This window comes from Pithys albifrons, chromosome 11 (assembly GCF_047495875.1).
Source record: "Pithys albifrons albifrons isolate INPA30051 chromosome 11, PitAlb_v1, whole genome shotgun sequence".
NCBI classification, from domain to species: Eukaryota; Metazoa; Chordata; class Aves; order Passeriformes; family Thamnophilidae; genus Pithys; species Pithys albifrons.
In genome coordinates, this window is record NC_092468.1 from 14,496,710 (window position 1) to 14,522,945 (window position 26,236).

General features: G+C 44.0%; 2 protein-coding genes across 5 annotated transcripts in view; both read right to left on the reverse strand.

Annotated features, from left to right (window-relative positions):
- On the reverse strand, positions 1-10,006 carry PLAAT1 (phospholipase A and acyltransferase 1). Of its 4 annotated transcripts, none has more exons than XM_071566197.1 (4): positions 9,802-10,006; positions 1,134-1,324; positions 686-942; positions 1-312 (listed from the first exon to the last, which is right to left on the reverse strand). In XM_071566197.1, the coding sequence occupies exons 1-4, from the start codon at positions 9,927-9,929 to the stop codon at positions 274-276; spliced, it is 615 nt and encodes a 204-aa protein (XP_071422298.1). In that variant the 5' UTR covers positions 9,930-10,006; the 3' UTR covers positions 1-273. The 4 variants fall into 4 exon arrangements, with proteins under 4 accessions (XP_071422298.1, XP_071422297.1, XP_071422299.1 ...); XM_071566198.1 differs by lacking the exons at positions 1-312; positions 686-942; positions 1,134-1,324 and adding exons at positions 8,088-8,350; positions 8,622-8,890; positions 9,088-9,279 and having other exon boundaries at positions 9,802-9,864; XM_071566199.1 differs by lacking the exons at positions 1-312; positions 686-942; positions 1,134-1,324; positions 9,802-10,006 and adding exons at positions 8,088-8,350; positions 8,622-8,890; positions 9,088-9,279; positions 9,449-9,523.
- A 9,215-nt stretch (positions 10,007-19,221) lies between these two features.
- LOC139677173 (IgGFc-binding protein-like) overlaps positions 19,222-26,236 on the reverse strand; it is a 96,661-nt gene continuing 89,646 nt past the window's right edge. The window contains exons 51-58 of the mRNA XM_071566897.1: positions 25,820-26,064; positions 25,036-25,200; positions 24,478-24,602; positions 23,478-23,746; positions 22,443-22,559; positions 21,190-21,440; positions 20,471-20,600; positions 19,222-19,403 (exon numbers count right to left, since the gene is read on the reverse strand). Of these exons, the coding sequence (XP_071422998.1) occupies positions 19,222-19,403; positions 20,471-20,600; positions 21,190-21,440; positions 22,443-22,559; positions 23,478-23,746; positions 24,478-24,602; positions 25,036-25,200; positions 25,820-26,064 (1,484 nt within the window). The remainder of the gene's footprint in view (positions 19,404-20,470; positions 20,601-21,189; positions 21,441-22,442; positions 22,560-23,477; positions 23,747-24,477; positions 24,603-25,035; positions 25,201-25,819; positions 26,065-26,236) is intronic.

The window sequence follows — 26,236 nt, forward strand, 5'->3', positions numbered from 1 at the left end:
AACAAATTATAATTAATTACAATAGATTTTATTTATTAATTACAAATCAATTCTAATTGACTGTAATAAGTGTATTTATTAAATATAAATAAAATAATGCATACAATTAAAAATAAAATAGCAAGGATGGCACAGTTGCAGGTAGGCCTTGGTGGCAGCTGTAGGAAAAGCTTGGAAGTAACTGCCCATGGCCAGGAGCTCCCTGCCTTGCTCTGAGGTCTTCCTGGCAGTCCATCAGGGGTCCTTTTTCTCCTTCTCAAACATGTTCACCAACTAGTGCATGACACATAAATTGTCAGGAATTTGTTCGGCCTGTAAGGGAAAGTAAAAGACAAAGTGGAAACATGACAAGCACTTTTATTTACTCCCAGGCACACTAATGGAGAGCAGGCAGAGATAATTAAGGTAATTAAATGAATGAGAGATACCTGCTCTATAAGCAGAAGGGTTTTCACTCTTAGGCTGTGGCATTCAATAGCAGGGCGCTGTCAAAGTGCCCACAGACCACAGTGACCCCCCTGGTCCAAGGTCTCTGGTGAGGTCAGGGGTGGGGCTGGTTTGGCCGCCATGCCTGGGACTTGGCTGTCCCCAAGCAGTCTCAGGTTATGTCCCTGTCCAGGGGCTCACAGGAAGCAGGAAAGAGGTGCTCTGTGAGGCACACAGGGGCTGAGCTCGTGTTACTTACGTGGTCAGAGAGCTCCTTGCCATAGCGGAGCTTTGTCACAAAGTGCTCACAGTTGTTTGTGAAAACATTAAAATACACCTCCTTGTCAATGTAGCGCTGAGCCTGCCTGATGATCTGGGGAGTGTGGGAGCGGTCATACTTGTTGCTGACGTGCCAGTCACCTCCTTTCACCACCTTGCTCAGATGCTCCTTCTTCACCTTGGCCTTTCCTATGGGTACTGACGCACTGCTGAACAACGAGGATGGGGCCCCTTCATCTGGGGAAGGCAGGAAGACGACAAGCCATGCTGAGCCTGTCTGGCCCCTCCAAGACCTCAGATGGGCTTCTGACTGCTCCTGGAAGGGCCAACTGCACACACACGGTCCAGCACCAGCCCAAGGAGGCAGACAGGGTTCCTGGGCCACCCCAACAGCCCCTTTGCATCCTGCCAGGCTGCACCAGTCTTACCTACAGGTGTCACATGGATGACGTATCCATTCCCCAAGTAGAGGGCCCAGTGCTGGTAAAATGAACGTTTGATCTCGATCAGATCCCAGGCTCGGGGAAGAACTTGCAGTATGCCATCAGAGGATGGTGCAATCACGACACACCCTTGTAGCTGGGTTGGCTCAGCACAGGGCACAGCGAAGCGGGGAGACCTGGGGTGTGCAGAGGCACTTGCTGGGATTGCAGGTACGGAGGGCGGTACTGCCGGGCACCGAGGGCATCAGCTGCGGGAGCGGCGTCTTCTCCCCTCCAGACCCGGCTCGGGGCGGCCGCTCCCGCCCGCTGGCGCGGGGTAAGAGACAGAAGGGTCGCCCCTCCCACCCAGGGCATCATTTCCAGGAATCAAAAAAGAACTTTCAGTTTTATGACAATATGTTTTCCTGCTCTAAAAATAAGAACTTGATTTAAATAGAGTAACAAAGATCACTGCAAAACGCAACCAGAAGTTTTTGCTTTGCTCTTTCAAACATTGAAAAGTGACATTGAAAAATGCAGACTTGCTGTAAGAATGGGGCTTTGGGAGAGCAGCTACCTCACTCTCATGGGAAAAAAATCAAACTTGAAAAATAAGTGAAGATCTCAGGCAGGTGAAGGAAGGTAGTTTTTACAGTTTAGCTAAATCAAGAAGATTTTTTTCATTTGGTGGAGGTTTTTCATATCATTATGTTATAGGTAAAATTGACCAAATTATTGAGGCTGATACTCAAAACTTAATTTTTAGTAATTTATTGCAGCAACAATAGACAAATAATTTACCGCAGCAACTATGAGACAAGTAAGCAAACAGGACATCCTACGAAATGCCCTGGGCGACCAGCTGGAGAGCCTAGTGCTCCCAGCTACCTCGCAAAGGATACAAGTTATAGGCTTGGTTTTTATAACTATGATGGTTCTTCTTTTTAGCTTGGTTTTTCTATTATTGATAATGTCTTAGTTTCTATTTTTAATTAGTCCTCCCAGCCTTGGCTTGTGATGGCTCCTGATCTTCATCTCATCAGGCTCGATAGCTTGTAGTGTTCACCTCTGCTTAGGTTTGGCTCTGTTGCTGGGGGGTTGGTTTCTTTTGATTGGACATGGAGTGGTCTTTAGGGTGGTCTTCGGGCTCTTCTTCTCATGCATGCTTCACATGTATTATATGCTTATACTAAGCATTACACAATATGCTAAAACCAGTCCATTCTGCGGTTTAAGCCTTGCAAGTTCCTCAAAGTGGCGATAACAGTCACAATAACATAACAAACTTTGATTTATTAAAACTAATACTAAAACTTTATATCAAATCATTAACTCAATTTAACAAGGAAATTTTATATTGATCACTTATCTATTACAATTATATACTTTAGGAAAGTGCGAGGGACACCTCTGCCTTCTCTCCTCGAAGAAGGGAGGCGGAGAGAGATGAGGGATCCCTGCAGACATACCACTAGAACTTAGGGAGATAAGACTTGATAGTGCTTCTGGAGCTCGTTCCGTGGATCCTAGGACTGTATCCCAGAGGATTTGAGACTCCCACTCCCAGAGCTGCCCCGCATTCCAGCTTCGCGGTTCCCGTGTCGGACAAGGGCTCTCCCGTTCACGGCAGCGGGTGTGCTGAAAGGAATCCAGGCATCCCCTTTCAGTTTTGTGCGTTGTGGGTGGCGCCCGGTCGCCTGCTCCAGGACCTGTTCCGCTCTCCAGCTTCGTAGTTCCCGGCGACTCTCACGGGTGGGGCTGAAGCCTCACGAGAAGGACTCGAGAGCTCCCCTTTGCGAACTTCACTCGCCTCCCGCTGGCGCAGCCACGGCTCTGCTCCAGCTACATTGCGATCATGTGAGCTCCACTGGGACCGTGCTGCCGTCCCGGCGGCACAGAACTGAGAGACTGGTTTAGGTGATTTTTTTTTCTGCCATTTGTTTGGTTTTTTTTTTTGTTCTGTTTTGTTCTCCATTTTTACTAAACCTGTTATTAATTTTCTTGCTTCAATCAGACACCTCCCAGTTTAAAAAAAATTAGTAATTTAGGGAAGGGAGATAAAAGAAAGAGGAGAGGGTTTGACACGGTTTTGGCAGATACCAGAAACTTAAGCCAATTTTTGTTTTGTTTTGTCTCTTTTACTTTAATTTTTTTTTAATGTATGGCTTTCACTCCTCTGAGTGTTATGTGATTATTACAGCAGGCTAAGTTTGCAGCTCTCTTGCTGGAGAGAGCAGGAGGAAAGTGCTGGATTTCATCTTACAGAAATTGCTCTCCAGGAAACCAAAATGTTTCCCCCAACAGCCCCGGGGGGAAATGGGACCAGCAGTAGTGTCCAGAGTACAGTCCTCAGTTATAAACACATACACCTGTGACCACTCTCTTCTATCAACTGCATCACTGTGGTCTGTGTCTTTTGCAAGGAAAAACCCTTCTCAAAGTCCATCTGAAGAAACTGATGTTAGAGCTGAAGCAGCACCTACTCTGGAGATCTCTGTTCCTGCCTCAGGAAGGGAATTGACATGGAGGCAGTTTTACTGCATTAGATTTGGGGCTGCTAAGAGTATACTTGCAGAGTTTAGCCACCAAACCCCACTCCTTTCCAGGGCTACAAATGCTCTTCTGTCCCTAGAGGTATTTTCATTCCTCGTGGCCCTCTGGCTTGCAATTTGTCTCTGCCTCTTGCTGGCATTGATGCTGTGTACAGTGGCATGCCGGTCATCACAAACAAAACGTGCATTTCCTTTTCATGCCATGTGGTTTGCTGGCCCTTTTGTTAAGCATATAGTACCGAAGGTGCAGTCACCTTGGGATGAATGTGCTGATCTGGTACTGATCGGACAGCTCATCATATTGGGTTTGTGTGATTAGGTTTTGATAGCAGAGGGGGGCTACAGGGGTGGCTTCTCTGAGAACATGCTTGAAGCTTCTCCTGTGTCCAGAAAATGCAATGCCAGCTGGTTCCAGGACAGGCCCACCACTGGCCATGGCCAAGCCAATCAGAGATGGTAGTAGCACCTCTGTGATAGCATACTGAAGAAGGAAAAAAGTTATTGCACAGGTGTAATTGAGTTCAAAGAAAAGAGGAATGACAATATGCAAGAGGTACAACTCTGCAGACGTGAATGTCAATACAAAAAGAAAGGAAGAGGTGCTCTGGGTGCCAGAGCTGAGATTCCCCTGCAGCCCGTGGAGAGACCATGGTAATACAGGCTGTACCCCTGCAACCCATGGAGGTCCATGATGAAGCAGCAATTCATTTACAGCGTGTGGAGACCTAGAACAGAGCAGATGAGTGCCCAAAGAAAGGCTGTGACCCTGTGGGAAGCCTGTGCTGGACCAGGCTCCTGGCAGGAGACCTGAGGACCCATGGACATGCTGGAGTAGATTTCCTGGTAGGACTTGTCACTCCATTTGGGAACCAATCTGAAGCAGCCTGTTCCTGAAGGACTGCAGTCCATGGAAAAAGGATCCACATTGGAGCAGTTCATGAAGAACTGTAGCCTGTGAGAAGGACTCACATTGGAGAAGGTCATGGAGGACTGTCTCCTGTGGGAGAGGGAGCCCATGCTGAAGCAGAGGAAGAACTCCTCTTCCTGAGGAAGAAGAAGCAGCAGAAACAATGTATGATGAACTGACCGTAACTCCCATTCCCCATCTCCCTATGCCAATGGCAGAGAGGAGGTAGAGTGTGGGAGAGAGGGAGGGATGTGGGGAAGATTTGTTTCACTTCTCAGTACCCTGCTCTGATTCTGATTTGTAATAAATTCAATTCATTTCTTCCAGTCGAGTCTGTTTAGCCCCTGACAGGAATCAGTGAGTGATCTCTCCCTGACCTTAACTCATGAGCATTTTATTATATTTTCTCTTCCCTGTCCAGTTGCAGAGGGGAGTGATAGAGTAGTTTGATGGGTACCTGTCATCCAGCCAGGGCCAGCCCATCACACCCTTTCAGGCTTGTCTTACAACCTTCTGACAAGAATGTGATAGGTAGTCCTCTTCTCCTCTAAAGACTGGGCAGCAATTGGGAGAGGAAAAAGCACTTAGAGTTTGCTGAGCTTTTCTTCCTCACAGAAAAAAAAAAAAAGAAAGCACAATAGAGTTGATTGTGGATTTGCATGTTGACAGAGGCTTGTTGGCTGGAGGAGCGAGTGGGCAGGGATTGCTGTTGCCTCCCCTCACATCCCCCTGGAGCATCATGAGCTCACACAGGCCTGGGCATGGCGGTATCTCTATGAGAAAGACGCACATTGCGACTAGAAGCCCAAACCCAAGGTCATGTCAGGGCTGGCCGCGGGGACATGGAAAACCCTCTTGTTTTGCGTCACCTTTTCCCCTACATGGGGTCTTCTGATAAAGGCTCGTCATCTGCCTCTGATGAACTTTTGCACTCTTCTCTGTTGCTCATGCACAGCTGTTCTTTGCCACAGTCCAAACCATAAAACTGTCTTATCTTCTTGATATTTCTCTGCTATCTATGGTTGTTTAGGCAAGCACATACCTTACAGGGAGTAGTTTGACCTCTTGCAGGCATTGTCCAACAACATAGCTTCTTATCAAAAAGAAGACCAACCCCATTTCCTTTCCCATGGCGGCAGCAGCCCACACCCCCCCACCACGGTGAAGCCTCTGAGCTCCCAGTGGAGGCCTCAGCTGGCATGGTGGAGCCGCTGCCACCGGAGCCCACCAGTGCTCCCTACTTGGTGTGGTCATCACTGCACCAAAAGGTAAAGTAGTACTTAGCTGGGTGAAAGCTTCTGTTGTGATTGTGTTTGTTCTGTTTTGTGGTAAAGAACTGTTATTCTTTTTTCTACATATTTTGCCTAAAAGCATCTTAATTTCAAAATTATAATAATTTGGAGGAATTTCTTTCAGTTCAAGGAAGGTTCCTACCTCCCTTGGGAAACATTTGTCCTTTAAAGCAAGGCATTCAGAAAGCTAAGGTTCAAAACAATTATTCACAAAAGAGCCCACAGGAGGTAAGTGATAAAAACACGGTGTGGGTAGAAATCCTGCACCAGACCTCAGCAAAGCACTGGAGGGTAGGTGAGAGGGAAGGAATGGATAATTTCTTGCAAGTGCTCCCAGAACACCACAACAGTCATCACAGACAATGAAATATGAGCAGATGTGCCAAACAGGCCAGAGCTCCTGTGTATCACCTTGAATGGTGACACAAATTACTTGTTATTTCTCAGTTAGATGGAAGAGAGAAGCAAGACTTAATTGTTAAACTTGCACACAAAGCTATACTCAACAGATAAAAGAGGATTTTAGGGCATCATGAGGGGTTTTTTGTTTAGATTTTATTTTATTTCATTTATTAATTATCACAGCAAGGGCAGCACCATTGCTCACATATGTGGCAAGAACTGATCAATGACCACCCACTGCCCTGACCTCCATGCCTTGCTATAAGCTCTTCCTGACAGCCCCATTAGTAGTACTTTCTAGAGCATGTCCCCCAAAAAGCCTTTAAGGACAGGGACAGCAATAATGGCAACACTGATAACTGCTACTGTTGCCATTGTGGTCCAACAGTTTTCCTGGACTAAAGGGAAAGGAAAACACAGGCTGGAAACAGAATAAGCTCTTCTATTTACTGCCAGGCATGCCTAATGAAGACCCGGCAGAGATAATCAAGGCAATTATATGAATGACAGACATCTGTCACATAAGCAGAAGGAGTAACACCCAGGCTTTACCCTTAGGCTGTGGCATTCAGTAACAGGGCACTCTGTCAGGGTGTACACAGGCCACAGTGACCCTCCTGGTCCAGGAGCAATAAACCACACTTTCCCAAAACAGATTTTTTCCAAGAGAATCCACACATCACCTTTATGACAAGGAAAGTGGGGCTCAGTACAGTTGGACCTGAGGCACAGATGCCTCACAGCTCATTCTCCACATACATCAGCCCCAGCTCTGCAGGGACCCATCCTTGCCTTCCTGCTGGTTGGGGGAAGATTGACCCAGTGACTATGAACTGTTTAACATCACCTTCTGGTCACTGAAGAGACAATGGCCCAGATGTTGGGGGCAAAGGTTCTTGGCTGCCCTTGCCATCTACGGCGTTCTTTCTTTAAGCCTCAGTGTTTTGGCAGCCCAAAGAGTAGAACCCTAGAATGGGTTGGGTTGGAAGGAACCTTAAAAATCGTCTAGTAAGCATGCTCATGTCCAATGCCAACATTCACTGGGCTTACAGAGATGAAGAGAGAAATTCTGATGGCACAGTGGAACAAACAGCTTACAGAGAAAGACAGCTGTTTTTTTTTGTCAGACTTCCCCAAACTTGGGGGGTCTGCTTCTCCCAATGAGAGTCACAGCAACCAGGGAAAAAGACACATTCCAGGCAGGAAAAAAATGAGCAAAACACTGTAATGTCCAAATCAGAGCACTCCTTAGAAACACTGAGCCATATAGCCTGTAAGACCTGCCCTTCCTTCCTTGCTCCTACCCTTGCTGGAACTGCTCAGTTCTGGCACCGCAGGCACCATGGGCTCCAAGACACTGTACATGCCTTGCCTGCCCTTTTGCAGGCCAGGGAAGCAGGGGTTTTCCACCTACTCAGGGCCTCAGCTGGAGGACACACAGTAAACCCTCAGCAATACTTTTAGTTTCCTTTTTCAGAAAGTTAAAATCACTTATTCACAGAAAGAGTCCACAGGATGCAGCTGATAAAGCCAGGATGTGGGTAGAAAGCCTGTGCCATTCCTCAGCAAAGCACTAGAGGGAGGGTGGGAAGAAAGAAATGGATATTTTGCTTGCAAGTGATCCCAAACTGTTACAAAAGTCATCCTAGGGAATGAAATAAAAGCAGATGTGGCAAACAGGCTGGTGCTGTCGCTTTGTATGGTGACACTCTTGCATTACTCTTTCTAAAGTGATGGGAGAAGGAAGGCTTAACTCTTGAACTCACACACAAAGCTATAGTCAAATAAAGAGTATTTTATGATAATGACTTTTTAAAAAATATTTTATTAAGGCTTTGATTTGGCTAATTCAGCAAGAGTGGCTATTTGTTAGTATGTCTCAATGGCAGTTTTTATAGAAGCTGGTCAGTGGGCTCCCAAGGCCAGGGGCGCCCTGCCTTGCTCTGAGCTCTTCCTGATGGCTCATCAGTCATCTTTCTCTCTGGACACGCCCCTGATCAAGCCCACCAAGACAGTAGACACAACAGCGACAGCTCCTAGTGCCACCATGCTACCAATTGCTATCTTGGCCTGTGAAGGGAAAGGAAAACACAGGCTGGAAACATGATAAGCACTTCTTTTTACCCCCAGGCATGCTCATGGAGAGCTGCAGAAATATTCAAGGCAACTACATGAATGGCAGACATCAGCCACATAAGCAGAAAGGGTAACACCCAGGCTTTACCCTTAGGCTGTGGCATTCAGTAACAGGGCACTCTGTCAGGGTGCACACAGGCCACAGTGACCCTCCTGGTCCAGGGCCTCCAGTAAGGCACTCAGGGGCTGAGCCCATGTTACTTACCTGATCGGACACCTCCTCGCCATAGCGGAGCATTGTCACAAAATGCTCACAGTTGTTTCCAAGAACATCATACGACACCTCCCTGTCAATGTAGCGCTCAGCACGTCGGATGATCTCAGCCACTGGGAGGGGAGTGCGGGAGCGATCATACTTGTTGTTGACATTCCACTCATCATTTCCAACCACCTCCTTCAGGAGCTGCTTCTTTATCTTGGCCTTTCTGGTAAATATTGACACGACACTGACGGACAGCGATGGGGCGCCTTCATCTGGGGAAGGCAGGAAGGAGATAAGCCAAGAAGACTATGTTACACTGTTCCAAGACTCCAAATGGGTTTCTCCTGGCTGCTCCTGGAAAGGCCATCTACACACAGAAGGTTCACCGCCAGCCCATGGAGGGAGGAGACAGGGTTCCTGGGCCACCCCAACACCCCCTGTGCACCCTGCCAGGCTGCACCAGTCTTACCTACAGGAGTCACGTTGATGACATATCCATCCCCCAGGTAGAGGGCCCAGTGCTGGTAAAATGGGCGTTTGACCTCGATCAGATCCCCAGGATTGGGGTAGCAGTTGCCGTATGCCATCAGAGGATCGTGCGATCAGGACACGCACTTGTAGCTGGGTTGGCTCAGCACAGGGCACAGCGAAGTGGGGAGACCTGGGGAGTGCAGAGGCACTTGCTGGGATCGCAGGTACGGAGGGCGGTACTGCCGGGCACCGAGGGCATCAGCTGCGGGAGCGGCGTCTTCTCCCCGCCCGACCCGGCTCGGGGCGGCCCCTCCCGCCCGCTGGCGCAGGGTAAGAGACGGAAGGGTCGCCCCTCCTACCCACGGCAGTCGGCCACTGGTGAGGATGGGCCGAGTCGGCGTCCAGCCCCTGCCGCACTCCCGGCTCCCCCCGCCGCCGCCCGGTCCCCACGCTCCTCCCTCGTCCGCGCTCCGTTCGGGGCTTTGCTTGTGCCGGTACTGGGCCCACTCCGCTGGCGGGAGGCAGCTCCCCGGGGATGTCCGCGGTGCCGAGCCCGTCCCCAGGTCCACGGACACCTCCGGGCGCTCGCCAGACCCGCGCCTGCCGCCGGGACAGCGGACGGGGCCGCATCCTGCTGGCAGACGCCTGCTCGCATCCCCCGATCTCCAATCTCCGCTCCCAGCCCCCTACCCCTCCACGTCGCCCCTCTCACCCCACTGCCTGTCCTGTTGGTGCCGCGGCCGGGCTGCTGGCCCGCTGGCCCGCTATAAATAGCGGCGAGGAGGCGCTTACGCGGATCTTGCTGGGATAGGTGCCAGCGCTGCCCGGGAGCCGTCCCATCCCCACCCCCGCCAGCGGAGGCTCTGCTCCCGTGGGTGCAGACGGAACCACTGGAAAACTTGATTCTGTCCCCAACAAGGACGGGCCACTGTCGCCATCTCCTCCAGCTGTGGAGGGGCCCCGGTTCTGCCCGGCCCTGCGGTCAGTGAGCATTCCAGGAAACCTTCTGAACGGGAAAGGTGATGCTGCCGTTCCGCTTCTTCACTGTGAGGAGCAACAAAGGAGGTGGAGCTCAGAGTGAAATAATTTTATGGTACAGATTTCTAGGATGGCTTTTTTTTTTTTGATGTTTCCCAGGCATTGCGTCGGAACATCAGAGGAATCTCATGATTGTGTCCAGCAATAGTCCTTATCCGAGAGATGAGCTGAGTCCATACTTGCCATCTCCTTGGCTGTTGCCAGCACAGTGTGCTAAAAAGGAAGATTCACCAATAAAAAACTGTCATCTGGGTGATTTGAACTAAGCAGCGTATTTAAAGCCTGGCATTTCGAAAGTCAGGTGAGCAAGCTGGTTGATTTAAAAGATGAGAGCAGTGGCAGATTTGTTAAATTTCTGGCTTCCAGTGACATGAAATAGTTAATTCAGAGGAATGCTGAGTGTGGTTCTTCTTTCTGTATCACTCCCTATTTAAGTCTGAACTATTTGGGAAGCTTTGCACTGGAAAGTGGAGACAGATCTTGTGGTACTGAGAAAGAAATAAATATGAGGAAACCCAGAAATCTGCTTTAGCTGGGCACAGCAGAGTCCTGTTGCTTGGAGGAGCCTGGGCTAGGATCCTGCAGGGCAGGGACTGCCCTGTGCGCCCCGCAAGAGCAGGAACAGCTGAGCTTGATCAGCACCGCTGGACAGCCACAGAATCGCTCTGTAGCAGACGCCAGAGCGCAACAGGAAGCTGCCGCTGAACAGGCAGGAAAGGTGGTATTGTAATCACAGTGAAATTCCAACATAAGGTTGACAGTTCATTTGTGCATGGGTAGGTCTCTCTTGCTGATTCATTTTCATTATGTTATGAGGTTGAAAGGCCCTTTCTATTCACACCCTCTCCAAAATAGCTGTGACCTGTGTGTACGGACAGCTGGTGTGTTCTTGAATGAACCAGAATAACCTAACTCGCCATGGAGACTGCAAATACTTCTCTGGCTGACAGTACACATGAGTTTATGATACAAGGGAAAGGAGAAAGGGTAAATAAACAATAGCCAGTATTATGGCAGAAACAACAGGAAGCCCACACTGTTCCTCACTGTAATAATTTTTAAGGAAACCCTCCTGTCCAGCCATCCAGGAGCCGCTCTGGCAGTCACATTTGCACCACCTGAACTGGAATCAAGGTCCCATCAGAGTGGGTGGCTCCACTGAGTCGACAGGTGTCCCACTTGACTTCCACACCCCACAGTCACACAGTCAGACAAGGTTTCCCACAGATGTCTGGATCTTTAAAATAAATTAATCATGGTGCAACAACAAAACAACAGCTTGAGCAGGTTGCCTTCAAGAGGGACCATGTTAAAAAAAAACCCAGTGGTTTTTATACCTTCACAGTCTAAGTGTGAAAGTCTGGGGTCCTTGGCTCCTGCTATCTCTCTGAGTGTTTATTCATCTAACTGGTGTCACAGATCCCTATGTCCTTTGTTATGTAAAGGATTGGCACCAGTTCATAGGCCCCTACCTCTCGCACTGCAGCTTCACATCGAGCTACAAGCACTATATGTATTCCTCAACAATCAGAAGGTAACCTGCAATGAACCGGAAAAGCATCAGAAAGACCTTTGTGGTGCTTATGACTCAGAGCTTCACTCACAGAACTGGAAATTCATTCTGGCCTTAGACAAGGCCCAGGCAGTGCGTCAGTCCCTGAGCTTTGTGAGTGGTCTGTCACAGGGTGGGTGTCTCACATACAGCATATTACTAGGTCTTACTGCAAACATCTTCGGTCTCCTGGTGTAGGGGGGTCCTTAGCATGGTCTGGGACTGAGCTGAAGCAGATCTCTTCTCACATTTATCAGTGTGGCAGCTTCTGAGTTTGCAAAGACCCCCAAGGAGAGTTATTAACAGGATCTCATTCTTCAGCAAGTTTTTGTTAAGTTACTCTCTCACTTAGCCCCCACAGGGACTGATTACAACCCTGTTTCTTGTCCCCTCCACCCTAATAGCAAGGAGGCCATTCTCCTTCAAACAATCACTTCTTTCTGTCCAGCACTCCCAAGGGGGACAACGGAGGTTATTCTTTTTACTACACCTGTCCTCAGATGAGCTCAGTGTCTTCTTGTTTATTTCTCTTCCCAGCTGGACATGCCTTGCCAGAAAAGGAGTAAGAACTGTGTCCCTATCAGTTAATTACTCCCCTCCTCATGCAAGGATTTGAGTTAGATGATCTCATGAAGATCTGTCTGGGATGCTATGATTAGTTTATAAAATCATAGAATGGTTTGGGTTGGAAGGGACCTTAAGGATCATCCAGTTCCCATGCTCCTGCTGTGGACACAGACAGCTTGCACTAGATCAGGTAGCTCAGAGCTCCACCCAAATAGCCTTGAACACTTCCAGGGATGGGACAGCCACAGCTTCTCTGGGCAACCTGTGCCAGAGCTTGATCACCATCACAGTAAAGAATTTCTTCCTAAAATCTAATCTAAACCTACTTGTTAATACCTAATCTAAACCTCCTCTGTTTCAGTTTGAAGTCTGGCATCAGTCTACAGTTTGCACATCTCTCAGAGATGAGTACATGATGATGTGCAGCACATGTGTGCTGTCAAATTCTGCCTGGACTTTGTGTTTTTCAAACAGCCTTTGGAGACAACAGAGTCTCTTATATCAGTTTGAACATGTTTCATTTTGGGTCTACAATATGAGGTCCAATAAATATTTTAAATGAAGAACTTCAAAGGTTTTCAACAAATGCAAAGATAAATTTATTATTATTTCTTCTCAAAATATTAGACATACAATTAAAATACAAGAGTGAAAAGTATAACAAATGAATTGAAAAAAATATTGTTAACTATAGCTATGTATCTTGTGATTCATTTTGATCAAATGCACTGTTTGTGATGCAACCATAATCTTGCTCAAGCGCTCTGGCATCCATTTCATCCTTGGACAATTTCCAAGAAGAATCTCTTGATATTGTAGCTGTACCCACTTTTCTCTTTCTTCTGTACAATGAAAAAAAGAACCAATTTTAATTTTTATTCTCTTCTATACTGAGAGGTCAAACAATGGCCAAAAGAGATCTCATGTGCTGTGGTTCCTTTCTGGTCCTACAGGTATGTGACTGATGGGAGTTTTGAGGTTTACAGGTGCTAAAAAAGGGTGTATGTATCTTGACTCTTTTGAATGTAGCAAAGCTGGGGAAAAGCCTTACCTGTACAGGCACATTGTAGAGGAGATGAGAATGACCATAACAGCTACACCTGCCATAACTGCAATGATGATGGCAACTGTATGGCCCTTGGGATCCTCTGTGTCAGGGTCTTCAACTGAAGAAGAAATAAGAGCCCTGTCAGTGAAAGCTGACCATACTGTGAACAGAAATTTTCTTGTTAACCCTTGCCCATCTGTTTGGTTTACACTGTGTTCTTTGTTGAATGTAGCTTTCTGGAGTGGTGTCAGAACCAGATTCTGTAGACTTTACAGAGGCCTGCTGTCATGATTTTTGGCACCTCTCCACTGGACATCTGACTCTTCTTTCTGCTTGGATGAGCACAGGCTCTCACCCACTGGGTTTCTATTTTGCATCATGAAAATGAAAACCAAGTTCCATCTTCTCTATAATGACACCCATTTTTGAAAGTGGTGTGAGTAATCCAGACAGGGAAATCAAAAAAGTTTTATTACCTATCTTTTCAGCCTCGCACTTTGGTCCTGTGTACAGCTCTGAACATTCACAGGAGAAGTGAAGAGAGGTGTTGTTGATAGTTTCAGAGCAAACACCATCATTCTTACAAGGATTTGGCATACATGGTCCACCTAGTAAAAAGGAAGGAGAAACACTTGACTCTCAGATAATCCAACCCTGAGAGAACCGTTCTTGCTTAGATTACACCTACTCTTAATGCTGCACATCCCAGTATTTTAAGACATTTACTTGTCTCTGACAATGAGACATCAGAGCAAGATCCCCTGCATGCTTTTCTTCTGTACACTCTCTTAAGAAACTATCCCCAACCCTGTGGTGCCTTATAAGGTAAGTTAAGATTTCATAGTATCAAAGACAATGTGATAGTGGTTGACTCACTTCTGTAGCATCCACGACTGTAGTTTGAAATGCCACAGATTTCATCAGGCCCACACACTTCATCAGAGCAGAAAACAGTGGAGCTTTCTGTGCACTGGCATGTCTGAGAGCAGTCATCAGTGGTGAATATTTCTCCAATCTGTAAGGCAGCAGTTAGATGTTAAGAAATATAAAATAAAATCAGCCAGAAAAAAAACATGAATAGAGCGTAGGGCCTCATTATAGTCTCTGCAATGCTTTCCTGATGAATGATAATAGGGCAGATTTTTTTTTTCACTTAGTTTGTACAGATAAAAGAAAACAAGCAGTTTACTAATCCAGCTCTTTGAAACTCAAGGATGGCCCAAGAAAGAAGACATAAGAAGAGTTTGGGTTATGAGGTTCTCGTCCCAGGTGGGGTACATATGCAACCAACAATGTTTAACTATTGCTGGAAATGAGTGACAGATGCATCACATCATACCTCTAAGGCAATGTGTTAATGCTATCTGACATTTTTCTTAAAAGTGCCACCTAATAATAGTGTCTCTCTCCTCCAATAAAAAAGTACTTACTGGTTTAAACCTTTTCTGTACCAAATCTCTAGTGTTAAAGCAGAAATTTATGAGATAATGAAGCTGTTCTCTCCTGCAGTGACAATGGAAGATTCTCCTCAGGATCCAGCCTTGCTCAGGGCTCTCTCCATGTCCTACCCAACTCTACAGACTCTCAACACTGCCTGGATCACTCTTCACTGACTTGAGCAGGACCACAGTCACTCACAGAATTTCTCTGTAACTGGTATGTTGAAAACTTTAGAGCTTATCAGGCTTATTTAGCCTAATAAAGGGTCAGAGTGTAATTATATACTTTCTCCAAGTGCCTACCTTAAGTATTCTGGCACACAGAGTTTCAGAGGCAGACCAAGGGATCTCCTCACTCTATCCTTTCTCCACAAATCAGAATTTTTGGAAACAATTGCTCTTTGTTTCTAATACAAAATTACATGGTGAGGATTATGAGAAGATTGTCAAAATAACTAATGGAAGAAAATACTTTTTAGTGCTACGACAGCTGCCTGACCCACAGAGAGACTGTATGTACCTCATAGTATTTGTTAAGGTATGTGCAGCCACACTGTTTGTAAGGCACACAGTGAAGACCGCTAAGAACGTAGCCAGGGAGACATTCACAGCCTTCAACACAGGGTGATTCACACTCAGAGGGGCTGGTCAGGTCGTTGCAGGATGCTGGGCATGCAGACATGCATGAGCTGTAGTTGCTGTTGGCAGGACATGATATGCCTGTAAAGATAAGGGCAGTCCAGTTATACCAGGCTGCTGTGCATTACTTACATACAGAATTCCCATTCAGATTCAGAAGTTACCATGTTGTAGGAGGCAATACAATGAACGGATATACGCAGAGATGTGCATAAATATAAAATAGTGCTGAAGTTATAAGTAAAGCACTCCAAAGTAAAGAAATGCATCATCTAAGCTATTTGTATACTGCGCTCTCGTTCTTGATATACACTGACCTCAAAACAGCTTCTCAGACATTCAGGGTAGCCATCCCTGCAAGTGCCAGAGCTGTTTCACAACTTTGGGAACTGTGTTTCACCAAGAATACAGAGTCACAGGACACACAGGGAAAACATGGTTTGATAAATCTCCCAACCTCCATTTTTTTTTAAGAAAAAAATGTTTGAGATGATTTTAAGTTTTATTTTGGTATTGTTTATTCTGAAAAATTTGGAGTTTTCAGTTGAATCTTTTTGTATCTTGAAATTTCACAGACAAAAAAAGATAGTATATTTTGTAGATTTTAAAAAGAGTTTGAATTTGAATGTCTTTCCTTCAGATCTGTATCTTGAGATGGTCTCTGAAATTAAAACTTTTTTTGTCCCATTGGGAATGGGGACATTTTTTCTCTCAGAGAACTTCTGACAGCTGAGAGCTCTGATTTCCTAAGTATCCTTCTAAGCTGGGATCTAAATGTGAGAATAAGCATAGGGCACAGAAGAGAGGCCAGAAAGGCAAGTGTGCATTCTAAACTGTGAAGACTGAGTGAAGTGTGAATCAACAGAATTTCACTCTCTGAGAACTTTTGATATATGATATGTCTAGGAAAATCCTTAAACCTCCAATTTTGAGAGTCCTGTAGGCAGAATCCCTACTTTATGTTTCTTCCCATGCTTACCACAAGCTGTCTGTTGCCTCCAGCCATCCATATTGACTCCTTGCTGCTGACAAGCCAGCACGTATTCCTCCAGACTGCGACATAAGGTAGTGACCTCATCTCTTTCCACACACATATCAAACAGGCAGCTCCTATGTACAACATGAGAAAACATTAATTCCTAGTACATTTGTTATTGCTTATTTTCATATGACTTTCTACCTGACTCTGCGTTAGTTCTGTTTTCCAGTATCTGCCTGACAGGCAGAGGAATAAAAAGCACACCAGACACATGATTGGGAACATCAGGTCATTTGTTGTGCAGCTGCTGCTAATATGCAAGGTGTTCATATAGAATCATAGATCATTAAGGCTGGGAAAGTCCTCTTAAGATCATAAAGTTCAAACTTTAACCTAACACAGCCAGGTTCACCACTAAACCATGTTCTTTAATTGAAAATGTTCCTAATTTGCAATCTAGACCTCCCTTGGAACAAGCAATAAACTCTTACCTGACTTTACACAAGCAGTTCTTCTTTGCTATCTGCTTCTGTTTTGGGCTACATCTTGCTTAGAGAGCACTTTTTAGCATTGCTAAGTCTTACAGCTGGCCTATACACTTCTTTCAATGCATGGGTACTCTCCCCATGTCCATGTGCCTTGAATATTGACACAGTATGTTTTACCAAGTGTTTGTTTAACAGTGTTGCTTTCTCAGCTTTGCTCATCATTTGAATATCCATGACCTGATTTTCAGAGGCACTGAGATCCAAGATGAATAGAATCTGCAAATCTGCAGGACCTCAGTAAAATCAGGGCACCACTAGACAGGTAGAACAGACTTCTCAACCAGCCTCTGGAGTGAGAAAAAAAGTAGGCTTATGTTAAGAATCAGGATATATACATTGAAGCCAGTGGTCCACCTTATTTGGCTTAAGATAGTGTAAGATTCTTCTCACAGATAAGAGGCAGGCATTGTCTATCTTTAAACATTAAGGCACAACTACGTAACTAGAGAAAACTGGTGGCTTCTTGGTGTATTTGTGACTCATGATGGATGAATGATGAATGTGGAGATGCATATAGCTCAAAATTAACTATATAAGAATTTTATATGTAGATGACAGCAACCCTGAAACAGAGGGAATTTTCTTGAAGATGGCAGGTTAGTTGCTCTTCATTACTCTGTTTTTTGCATTTTTCCATGAAAAATTCAAGAAGTGTTACTGACAGCTTCAGCCTTTGGCTATAACATGATATAGGTTTTGTGAAACTAGAATTGCTAAAAGGAAACCAATAGACTCAGGTGCTAAATTCTCGCTGAATGTGAATGAGAACTGTAAGCACACTGGAAATCCCAGGCTACAGGTATAATGTTTAATACTGCTGCTATATCTGTGTGGGAAAAGAGTAAAGCTACTTTATAGAGCTAACAGACAAGTGAAACTCTAAACAGGGGAAAGAAAGGTCATCACAATTATTTAAAAATAAATAAGCAGTTATAAATATATCAATAATGGAATCACTGGACCCTGTTCTCCAAACACACTTATTATCCTCAGCTCCTATTAATACCCTGGACACTGAAGATGCTAAGTTCTTGTCAGAAAGTATCAATGATAGGGAGAGGAACTGTCTGCAGTAGACACTTACGTTAAATAGAAATCTGGTAGAACTGTAGAATGACATTTTGCAAAAGGACCATTTGAGTCAGTCAGGATTTGACATCTTGAAGTTGCATTTTCCTGCTCCAGCTGATTTTCATTGCAGCCTTGGAAAAGCCCTGGATCTGGCTCCTCTTCAGATTCATCTTCTGGGTTGACATCTCGTCTGTAAATGAAGTCGTTATGAAACCATCAGTGTTCTGTGTACATCCAGGATTCATGGTACTACTCTTTAAGTAACACTGCAAGAATACTTCTGCCTCATAGTGTAATTGTAAGCTTATTTCTCTCTTATGATTGATAAGCTTATTTCTCTCTTATTATTTATCCTGAATGGGAAGGAGATAGATGTAGTGAACCAAAGAGGGAGGGAAAGAGGGAGGGAGGGAGGGAGGGAGGGAGGGAGGGAGGAAGGAAGGAAGGAAGGAAGGAAGGAAGGAAGGAAGGAAGGAAGGAAGGAAGGAAGGAAGGAAGGAAGGAAGGAAGGAAGGAAGGAAGGAAGGAAGGAAGGAAGGAAGGAAGGAAGGAAGGAAGGAAGGAAGGAAGGAAGGAAGGAAGGAAGGAAGGAAGGAAGGAAGGAAGGAAGGAAGGAAGGAAGGAAGGAAGGAAGGAAGGAAGGAAGGAAGGAAGGAAGGAAGGAAGGAAGGAAGGAAGCTTCTTTCTTTGCCTGTTTCAATGGACTAATTAGCATGGAATTTGCCTGACCACAAATATCATGCTCGTTTATAGACAAAAGAACGTCCTAAGTTTTTGTGTACCGGTAGAAAAAAAAATAGCCATTTAAGTAAGGAAATGAGACTCTTCAAGAACTTCTTCTAGGAAGAATTGTGAATTTTTGTTGATGGATTTCAAAGCTACCTTCATGTGCCAGGGGGGACTGAAATAGAATCAGACTTTGGTCTCTCTCAGGCTCGTCCAGCACAACATGTACTTATCTTTGCCAGCAACCATGTGCTTGGCAAAGATGTTATTCATCCCTGTGCCCTAGCAGTTGTAATGGCTGTTACTCTGAAGAGGGATACTGAATTGCAGTAATGCAGTAATTCAGGTCTCTTTTGTCTAGATAGGAGGGCACTGATAGTTTACCTTAGTGATGAGCAGGAAAAGTCCCTACACACAAATAAATGGAAGAAGAAAGACCAGCAATAAGACAGTGCAATTGTTCTTGGAGGTTAACTATGGCTTAATTCACTCAATTCTAGTGGCAGTGCTTGTCATGGGTAGTAATTAGAAAATCAAGTACCTGAGACGAGAGCTTCTTTTCAAAGGAACCTTCCAGCTTTCACCAAATGCATTCACATGCTTCATCCAAACACCATCTGGATTTGTAAAGTCATTTCTGTGTCTCCCATCAAAGTTACCACACAAGCCTTCTACTCTGCCTCTGTAGGTGTTGGCCAGTTTTATATCTAGGGAAGGTCAGAAGGAAAAAAAGCTGTTACACAGAAATCGTTGCCTCTGAGTGTATGGGAGATATGAAAACTAATGCTAAGTGCCACACTTTATGATTCAGAATGAAGCTGGTAATGTGACATGGGCTTCACATGTAGCATGTGAGGACAGACCTGAACATACATGTTCATACATGTACTCACAGGAGTGTTTCTGTGCTCTGCAACATGGATCATGAAAAAAGTAATTTCTTGCCGCAATTTCTTCTAATATGTTACTATTTAGCATGACATCATTGCCTGAGTGCTTTTAGTGTATGCTGCTTACTGCTTTGTATCTGAATGCATCACCCACTTTTTGCCCTTCACTCATAATTCACTTGATCACTAAGAAACAGAATTCCTACAAACAGACTTTTTCTTTCTGCAGTTGGAATCTTAGCATTTGGAATGATGGTCCTGTAAATAAATAGCCTGGCCCTTTCACCCTACACAGAATAGCTATATGCTGTTTTAAATTCAAACTAACTCTGCTTTAATCAGAGGAGGTAATGTGTGTTCAGCTCACATGAGTGACTTGTGTAATGCCATGTAGAAATCCTTCTGAGAAACACTAAAGAATGGGATTAACTGGAGTAGGCTTGAGAGGAGGCATATAAAAGGATGCACTCACAGTGTATAGCTTGAGGATCTCAGTCCTCTGAGTCCTTTGACTGGGCTAAGCTGGCAAAGGGACAGATCCAGACTTCACCCCATTATCTCAGTCAGCAATTTTAAGTGATTTGCTCTTGTTTCTATCACTCAGACCTTACTTAACACAAAAAAGAAGTATAGCAGTCTGAGTCTACTTCTCATTTCTCCTAGGTTCAAGGGGATCCAGAAAGAGAAATGCTGGTTTTATGGCTTTTCTGGTTCCCGTGAAACACTTTTTGTTGTCATTTTCTGGAATTTTACATCACAAAATGCTATAGGCTCAAAGAGTGAAGGTTTCAAATTTTGCCTTAGGTTTAAACGTCCTTTAGAATGAGAACATTTTTTAAGACAGCACATAAATATTTCTGCATATTTTATTTAGCATCATTTACCTGAATTTTGATTGCCATCAAAGCTCACATATAAACCAAAATCTGTCTCCAGGTAAATTCTCGTTGTCCTCTGATATATATGAATACCTTCATGAGGTCGAAGAGGGGGTCTCACCCTGACACCATCCAACTAACAGGGAAAGAATAAATTAAAATTCATTATATATAGGCCAAATTAAAATCTGGTTTCATTACGGCCCAATGCTACAAATCAAGTCTTCTTTCTTATCATGATAAATGTATCAGATAATTTAACCAGTAAAAGACTCAGTATTTAATTTTTTAAAGGAAAGTGATCTGGATACAGTACTTCCATATCATCCTAAGAGATTTCTATTATTTACCTAAAATGCATATATTCTTACACACTAATAAAGGGGAAGGAAATTAAATTATCCTAGCATAATTCACACTTTCCCCTACCACTGATAAAAATTTGTGTGACTTTATTATAAGTCTTAGGATATTTGGTGTTTTATTCCTAAACCTCTATTTATACATTTATTTGTTTGAAATAGAATTATATCCTTCATACCTGTGGAGAAAATAGACTCAACACAACTGAAAATCTCATTTGTGGTTGCCTCACACAGAGGACTGCTGTAATAATACAGTTAGCTTTAATACATTAATTCCTCAAAAGAGACATTTATTACCCAAAGGTGTGTTACTCCAAGGGAGGGTCATTCTCCATGCTCTGCTGTCAGGGAGAGACTTACCAGAACCTGCTTGTTCTGCCGGAATCGCACTGTGTGGTTGTAAACATTGATGAGAATCTCTTTCAGGTAGGTAATGTGTCGACTTCGATGTAAAGGAGAGTTCATGCCTTCAATGCTGAACTGCATTAGAGTATCAGGTAGGTCAGGGATGGTCTGAGCCACAATATATGTGTATTTCCCTTGGAAGTGGTGCACCAGACCATCGAAGGTGGTGTAGTGTGGATCACCCATGATCTGGCATCTCCCAAAACCTAAAAAGGTAAAACGTCATTACTCTCCAGTCTAAATGTGCATGTGCCAGATCCAATGTGTGGATTGTTTCAAAAAATCAGGTAAAAATGATTGCTGCTGCTGTACAAGTCTGAAAGTAAAGATGGGTGCTCAGGCATCACCGTAGTGAATGGACAGTAAAACGGAGAGATGGACAGAGAAACTCATTCCTCTGTTGAGAACCAGTGTGAGCCAGATGAGATGGAGAACACCCACATCCTCCATCCTTCTCTAGCCCTCATGGAACACCAAATGAAGACCTGCTTACATACCTGTAGGATGGCACTTGTGTTTTCCATTTTTAATCATGCAGGTTTCTCTAGAATCACAGCTATAGCTCTTACAACTGATGACACCGTTCTTCTGACACTGGCATCTTTTGGTGCAGTGTGGAGTTATCCATGTTTCCCCAGCCTGGACACAAGTTGTGGTGATAATATGTTATCAAGGTGCTCAGCTTTGCAATGCAATAAAAGTTCAATAGCCAAGGATGTTGGGACAGACTAGATGCAGCCTATCCAGTTGGTTATTTCACAACTGCTCAATCCAGGTGTCATCTCAGCAAGAGTGTGGGAGGGGGGATCTCATCCACTTATCTTACTGTCTTTGACATTAGAATTTAAACATAAAACAGGATAGGACAGACTGCCTGAATAACTCTGATCAGTTGACTATTTTCAAATATGCCTCAGTTTTGGCCACAGGTGTGAAGTACCAAACAAGCTTCTGCATCTCCTAATACTCAAGCCTGCAGCTCTTCGTAGTAAGATGAGAGGTAGACCCTAGAGACTTTGATATCTCTCTCTCTCTCTCTCTCTTTCTCTCTCTCTGATATTCAGATGGACAGCAGACCAAGTTTCTACACATTTTGAAGCTCCACAAACTACTTACACTGTAATAATTGTTGTCATCATCTCTGCAGCCACAACTGCTCAGAGGTACACAGTTGCCATTACTGAGCACATAATTATCATCACACTCACAGCCCTCTGTGCACTCTTCTGTCTTCTCACAAAGGGAAGAGGCAAAAATGTCATTGCATGTTGATGGGCAGGCAGAGACACAGTCTTTATAATGGCTCCGGGATGGACAGGGCAATGCTGTGGCAGAACAGGAACAGTGTTATTAAATACACTTAAAAAGTGCACTGCAGAAACTGAAAGCTATGCCTTGATCTACAAAACGGTAGTACAGAATTGCCTTCTAATTGCTGATTTTGATGTTCAAAAAATTTCTGTTTTTATATTTTACTTAAAAAAACCCCTCAACAATACCAAAGCAAAGATCCCTTTCTGGAGCTGCTGATTCAGTTTTATTACAGGTATGTCTGAACTGGTGGTACCTGGTAATAGATCATTCAGATTCAGTACTCCAGTTCATCTGCAAATGCCTCTTTTGGCACTGCTAGAAATGTGAATCTTAAGGGCAAATTCCTTAGAATGTTCAACTCTCCACTGATGCAAACCAAGTGTAAATTTAGCTTAACCATAGTCATAAACACATGCAAGATATGCATTGCATTGTCAGACTGCAGATCCATCCAGCTTTATACCATATTTCTGCCAATGACTAGGGATGCGTAAGGAGACAGTTCAAGAAACGGGCTAACATGACGAAAGTTTTGTTAGTCCTGTAATAAAAAACTGGGCAAATTGACAGTTTTCATTCAAATCACAGTGAGTGTCACTGAGTCTTATGTCCTAATACAGTATTCCACATTCTTTTAGTCTTCTGCTTTTATTATTTCTCCATTTTAGGCTCACAGTAATATCTCATAGCACACGTTTGGCTACTAAAACCATTCTAACTCTACATTAGTGTCCATAACTTGTCTAGTCCTAGGTTTATCTCAACCTGGACACACTTCAGTGCAGCAAAGGAATAATGAGAGTAGAATTGTATTTTGTGAGAGTTTGGGTTTAATCTTCTTTGACATAACTTGTTTGCCTGATCCTGCTTATTTGTTTTCATCCTATCAGACATCCATGTTTCAGTTTTTTGCTTGCTTATGTACTTACGGCAGAATGTGTTATTCCTCCATTTAATTGTGATTCCATTATTCTTGCAGGTCTCCACATAGGCTTGAACTATGTCACAGAGAGCAGATTTCATGCCATCATACTGGCACATGTCATAGATGCAGATCTCTACGAAGTCTTCAGGGTTGACTAGATCATGACATACTTTGAATTTGTTTGATTTTAGGACATTACATTGGCTTTCAATGACTTTTTTATTCTCAGCAGTGCAAGGAGGATTATCATCATCTCTTAAGTCTGGTAAACAACTGCAAGAAAGCACAGACACAGGGGTCTAAGTTTCAAAGGCATGTATTAGACATGAAAATTGAAAAGTCTGTTTCTACTGAAAGGTAGAAAAGGCTACAGTCTGCCCTCTGTCTGAGTGAAAGACTATGCAGAATTAGATGTGCCTGACAAACACTATGCTGTGTGTAACACTCGTTACTCTCACTAAACTTGACCCTGATGAGATGATTGACTCACAGCTTGACCTTGGATCTGTCTCATCACTCCAAATTCATATGGTGATCTGGACTGAGCCAGGCTGTCCCCGGCTTCCATTTGTGGGCCATCCCTGCTTGCCTTGTTTGAATAGTGTGGGATAGACTCTGTCTGGTGAGGCCACCATTTTCTCAGCTGTGTTATCCCATAAGGCTCCCTGTCCTTTAGCGAGCAGCTGGCCTTCATAATTCTCCAGCACCATCATCCCTCTCTGGGTGTTATCAGTGTAAAATAAACAGGTTGTGTTCACACTGTAGACTGCCCCAAAGATTAACTTCCCAAGCGTGTATGTCTATCGATAGATTGGCTGTGGTTTTTCTCTGGCCTGTGCAGTGATTTCCTGTGGGGATGGCCTCTTTTCGAGCTTCAAATTGAAGAAGAAAAAGCTTCACACACACTACTTACATGTTACAAAGTAGCAGACAGTCAAAACAACTGAAAACAATGACTGTTTCCTGAAGCAAGATGGAAGGTATGAAAAGGCATTAATATTTACCCCTTATCACTGTCTTTTTCCACTTTCCAGCTATTTCCAAATTGCGGGGCACTGACAACTGTACCATTGGGCAAGGACAGATCATCTTCACGCTTACTATTGAAATTACCACACATGCCATGCACCTGCAAATGAAGAACCATATTATAAGCTTGACCTGTTCACATCAATTTACCCAATAACTTATTTTTCATTGCCTATGAAATAGTGTGACCAAATCACCATCACCACCCAATCTTTTACCAGACATTTTAGGCATTCTGACTGCACCCATGGAGAAACAAAATAGAAATTGCAGCAAATTTGTGATTTCTTAAGGTTTCAAGGTGTTTATTTCTCTGTTAGATGTATTCCCCTACCCAGGTAATTTTCTTTAAATACCTCCTTGGAACATAGGGAAATTGTTGTGAAGAGGAAAAAATAGAGAGGAAAAATTGACATGTGTTACAATACATCTACAAAGAGATGCAATAGTAAAACACAAGATTAAAAGGAATTAGAAGTAAATGCACAAAGCAGTGGTTTTGAAGAGCCAGATGTTTGAATATTAAATCTTACCTGTGAGAAATAAGAGTGGGGGAGGGTGATTTCCAGGTGGTGATTGCCATCATATTTCACTATTACACCAAAGTCAGTTTCCACTACTATAAATCTGCCAACATTTCCAATGGACACGCCTCGCAGTCGGTTCTCCACTGGTGTGTAGACTCTCTCATTGTTCAGCTGCAGAGACATGTAATTTGTCAGTATGGACATTGTTCCATGAAATCTTTTCTGCTCACATGCTATATTTCTAGCAGTGCTGAAGATTTCTGTTTTAGCTCTTTACACTTCCATGATTGCATATTCCAACTATGGGTTGCAGGAATAAGCCTTTTAGCTGAGGAGAGATAGCTGGAAAGATCACTGGTAGTGAGCAAGCTCTTACTTACCCAAAGGGTAGAATCCCTGCCTCCAGTACTGTCATGGATCTCCATGTTATTCTAAACTGACACAGTATGGTTGCCTTTCCTCTGCTCTTGTCAGCTGACAGGTGATTAGGCTTACAAGAGCTGTTGAAGTGGGGATTCTCATTCTTTCATTCACGCAATGATTCTCCAGTCTGGAGACTCTGGGCTCCATCTCCAAGATATGACCAATAAAATAACAAACCCAAACTAGAAGCCTTGGGAACTAGGTGAGAAATTGTATTTCCTCATGATATCCACTTAATGGAGGTACCCATATGTATTAAGCATAGGCATGCATACTCCTTAGGAAACATGAAGATCCTTTTTTCTACAGCTACTGTAAATGAGCTAATCTTAAAGTACTTGCCAGAATAAAGAGCATCACCACCTACCAGGATTCCTCGGTTTTTCTGAAGGGTGATTCGTACATCATGCACATCTATATAGACCTCTTTCAGGTATGTGGCGCCTCTTAGTCCTCTTTCTTCATTCTTGCCAAGTATGGTTATAGGAATGACGTGGGTGGCGGTGTTGACAACCTCAACCAAAGTGTAGGTACAGGTTCCCACAAAAGTGTACTTCATTCCATCAAAAGTGAAATAATGGGGATCTCCTACCACTTGACATGTTGCTTGACCTGAAGGTGAAAAAAATTATCTAAGAACTTTGTACTGAATTTCATTGTGGACTTGGTTGACCAAAAGAGTTTGCATTAGTGTAGCAATCCAATCCCAATCAATATTCTGTGAGCAACCTTTTACAGAGGCATGTCAGGTTCATTCCAATGACAATTTTTTAAAAAAATAAAT

Excerpts from the sequence above, each read along its gene's own strand:
- PLAAT1 (XM_071566196.1), bottom strand. The coding sequence starts at position 9,929 with ATGGGACGGCTCCCGGGCAGCGCTGGCACCTATCCCAGCAAGATCCGC. Across the intron at positions 1,325-9,801 it reads CCAACAGGACAGGCAGTGGG|GTCTCCCCGCTTCGCTGTGC; the intron begins GTGAGAGGGGCG and ends TGCACACCCCAG. Across the intron at positions 943-1,133 it reads CATCCATGTGACACCTGTAG|ATGAAGGGGCCCCATCCTCG; the intron begins GTAAGACTGGTG and ends TGCCTTCCCCAG.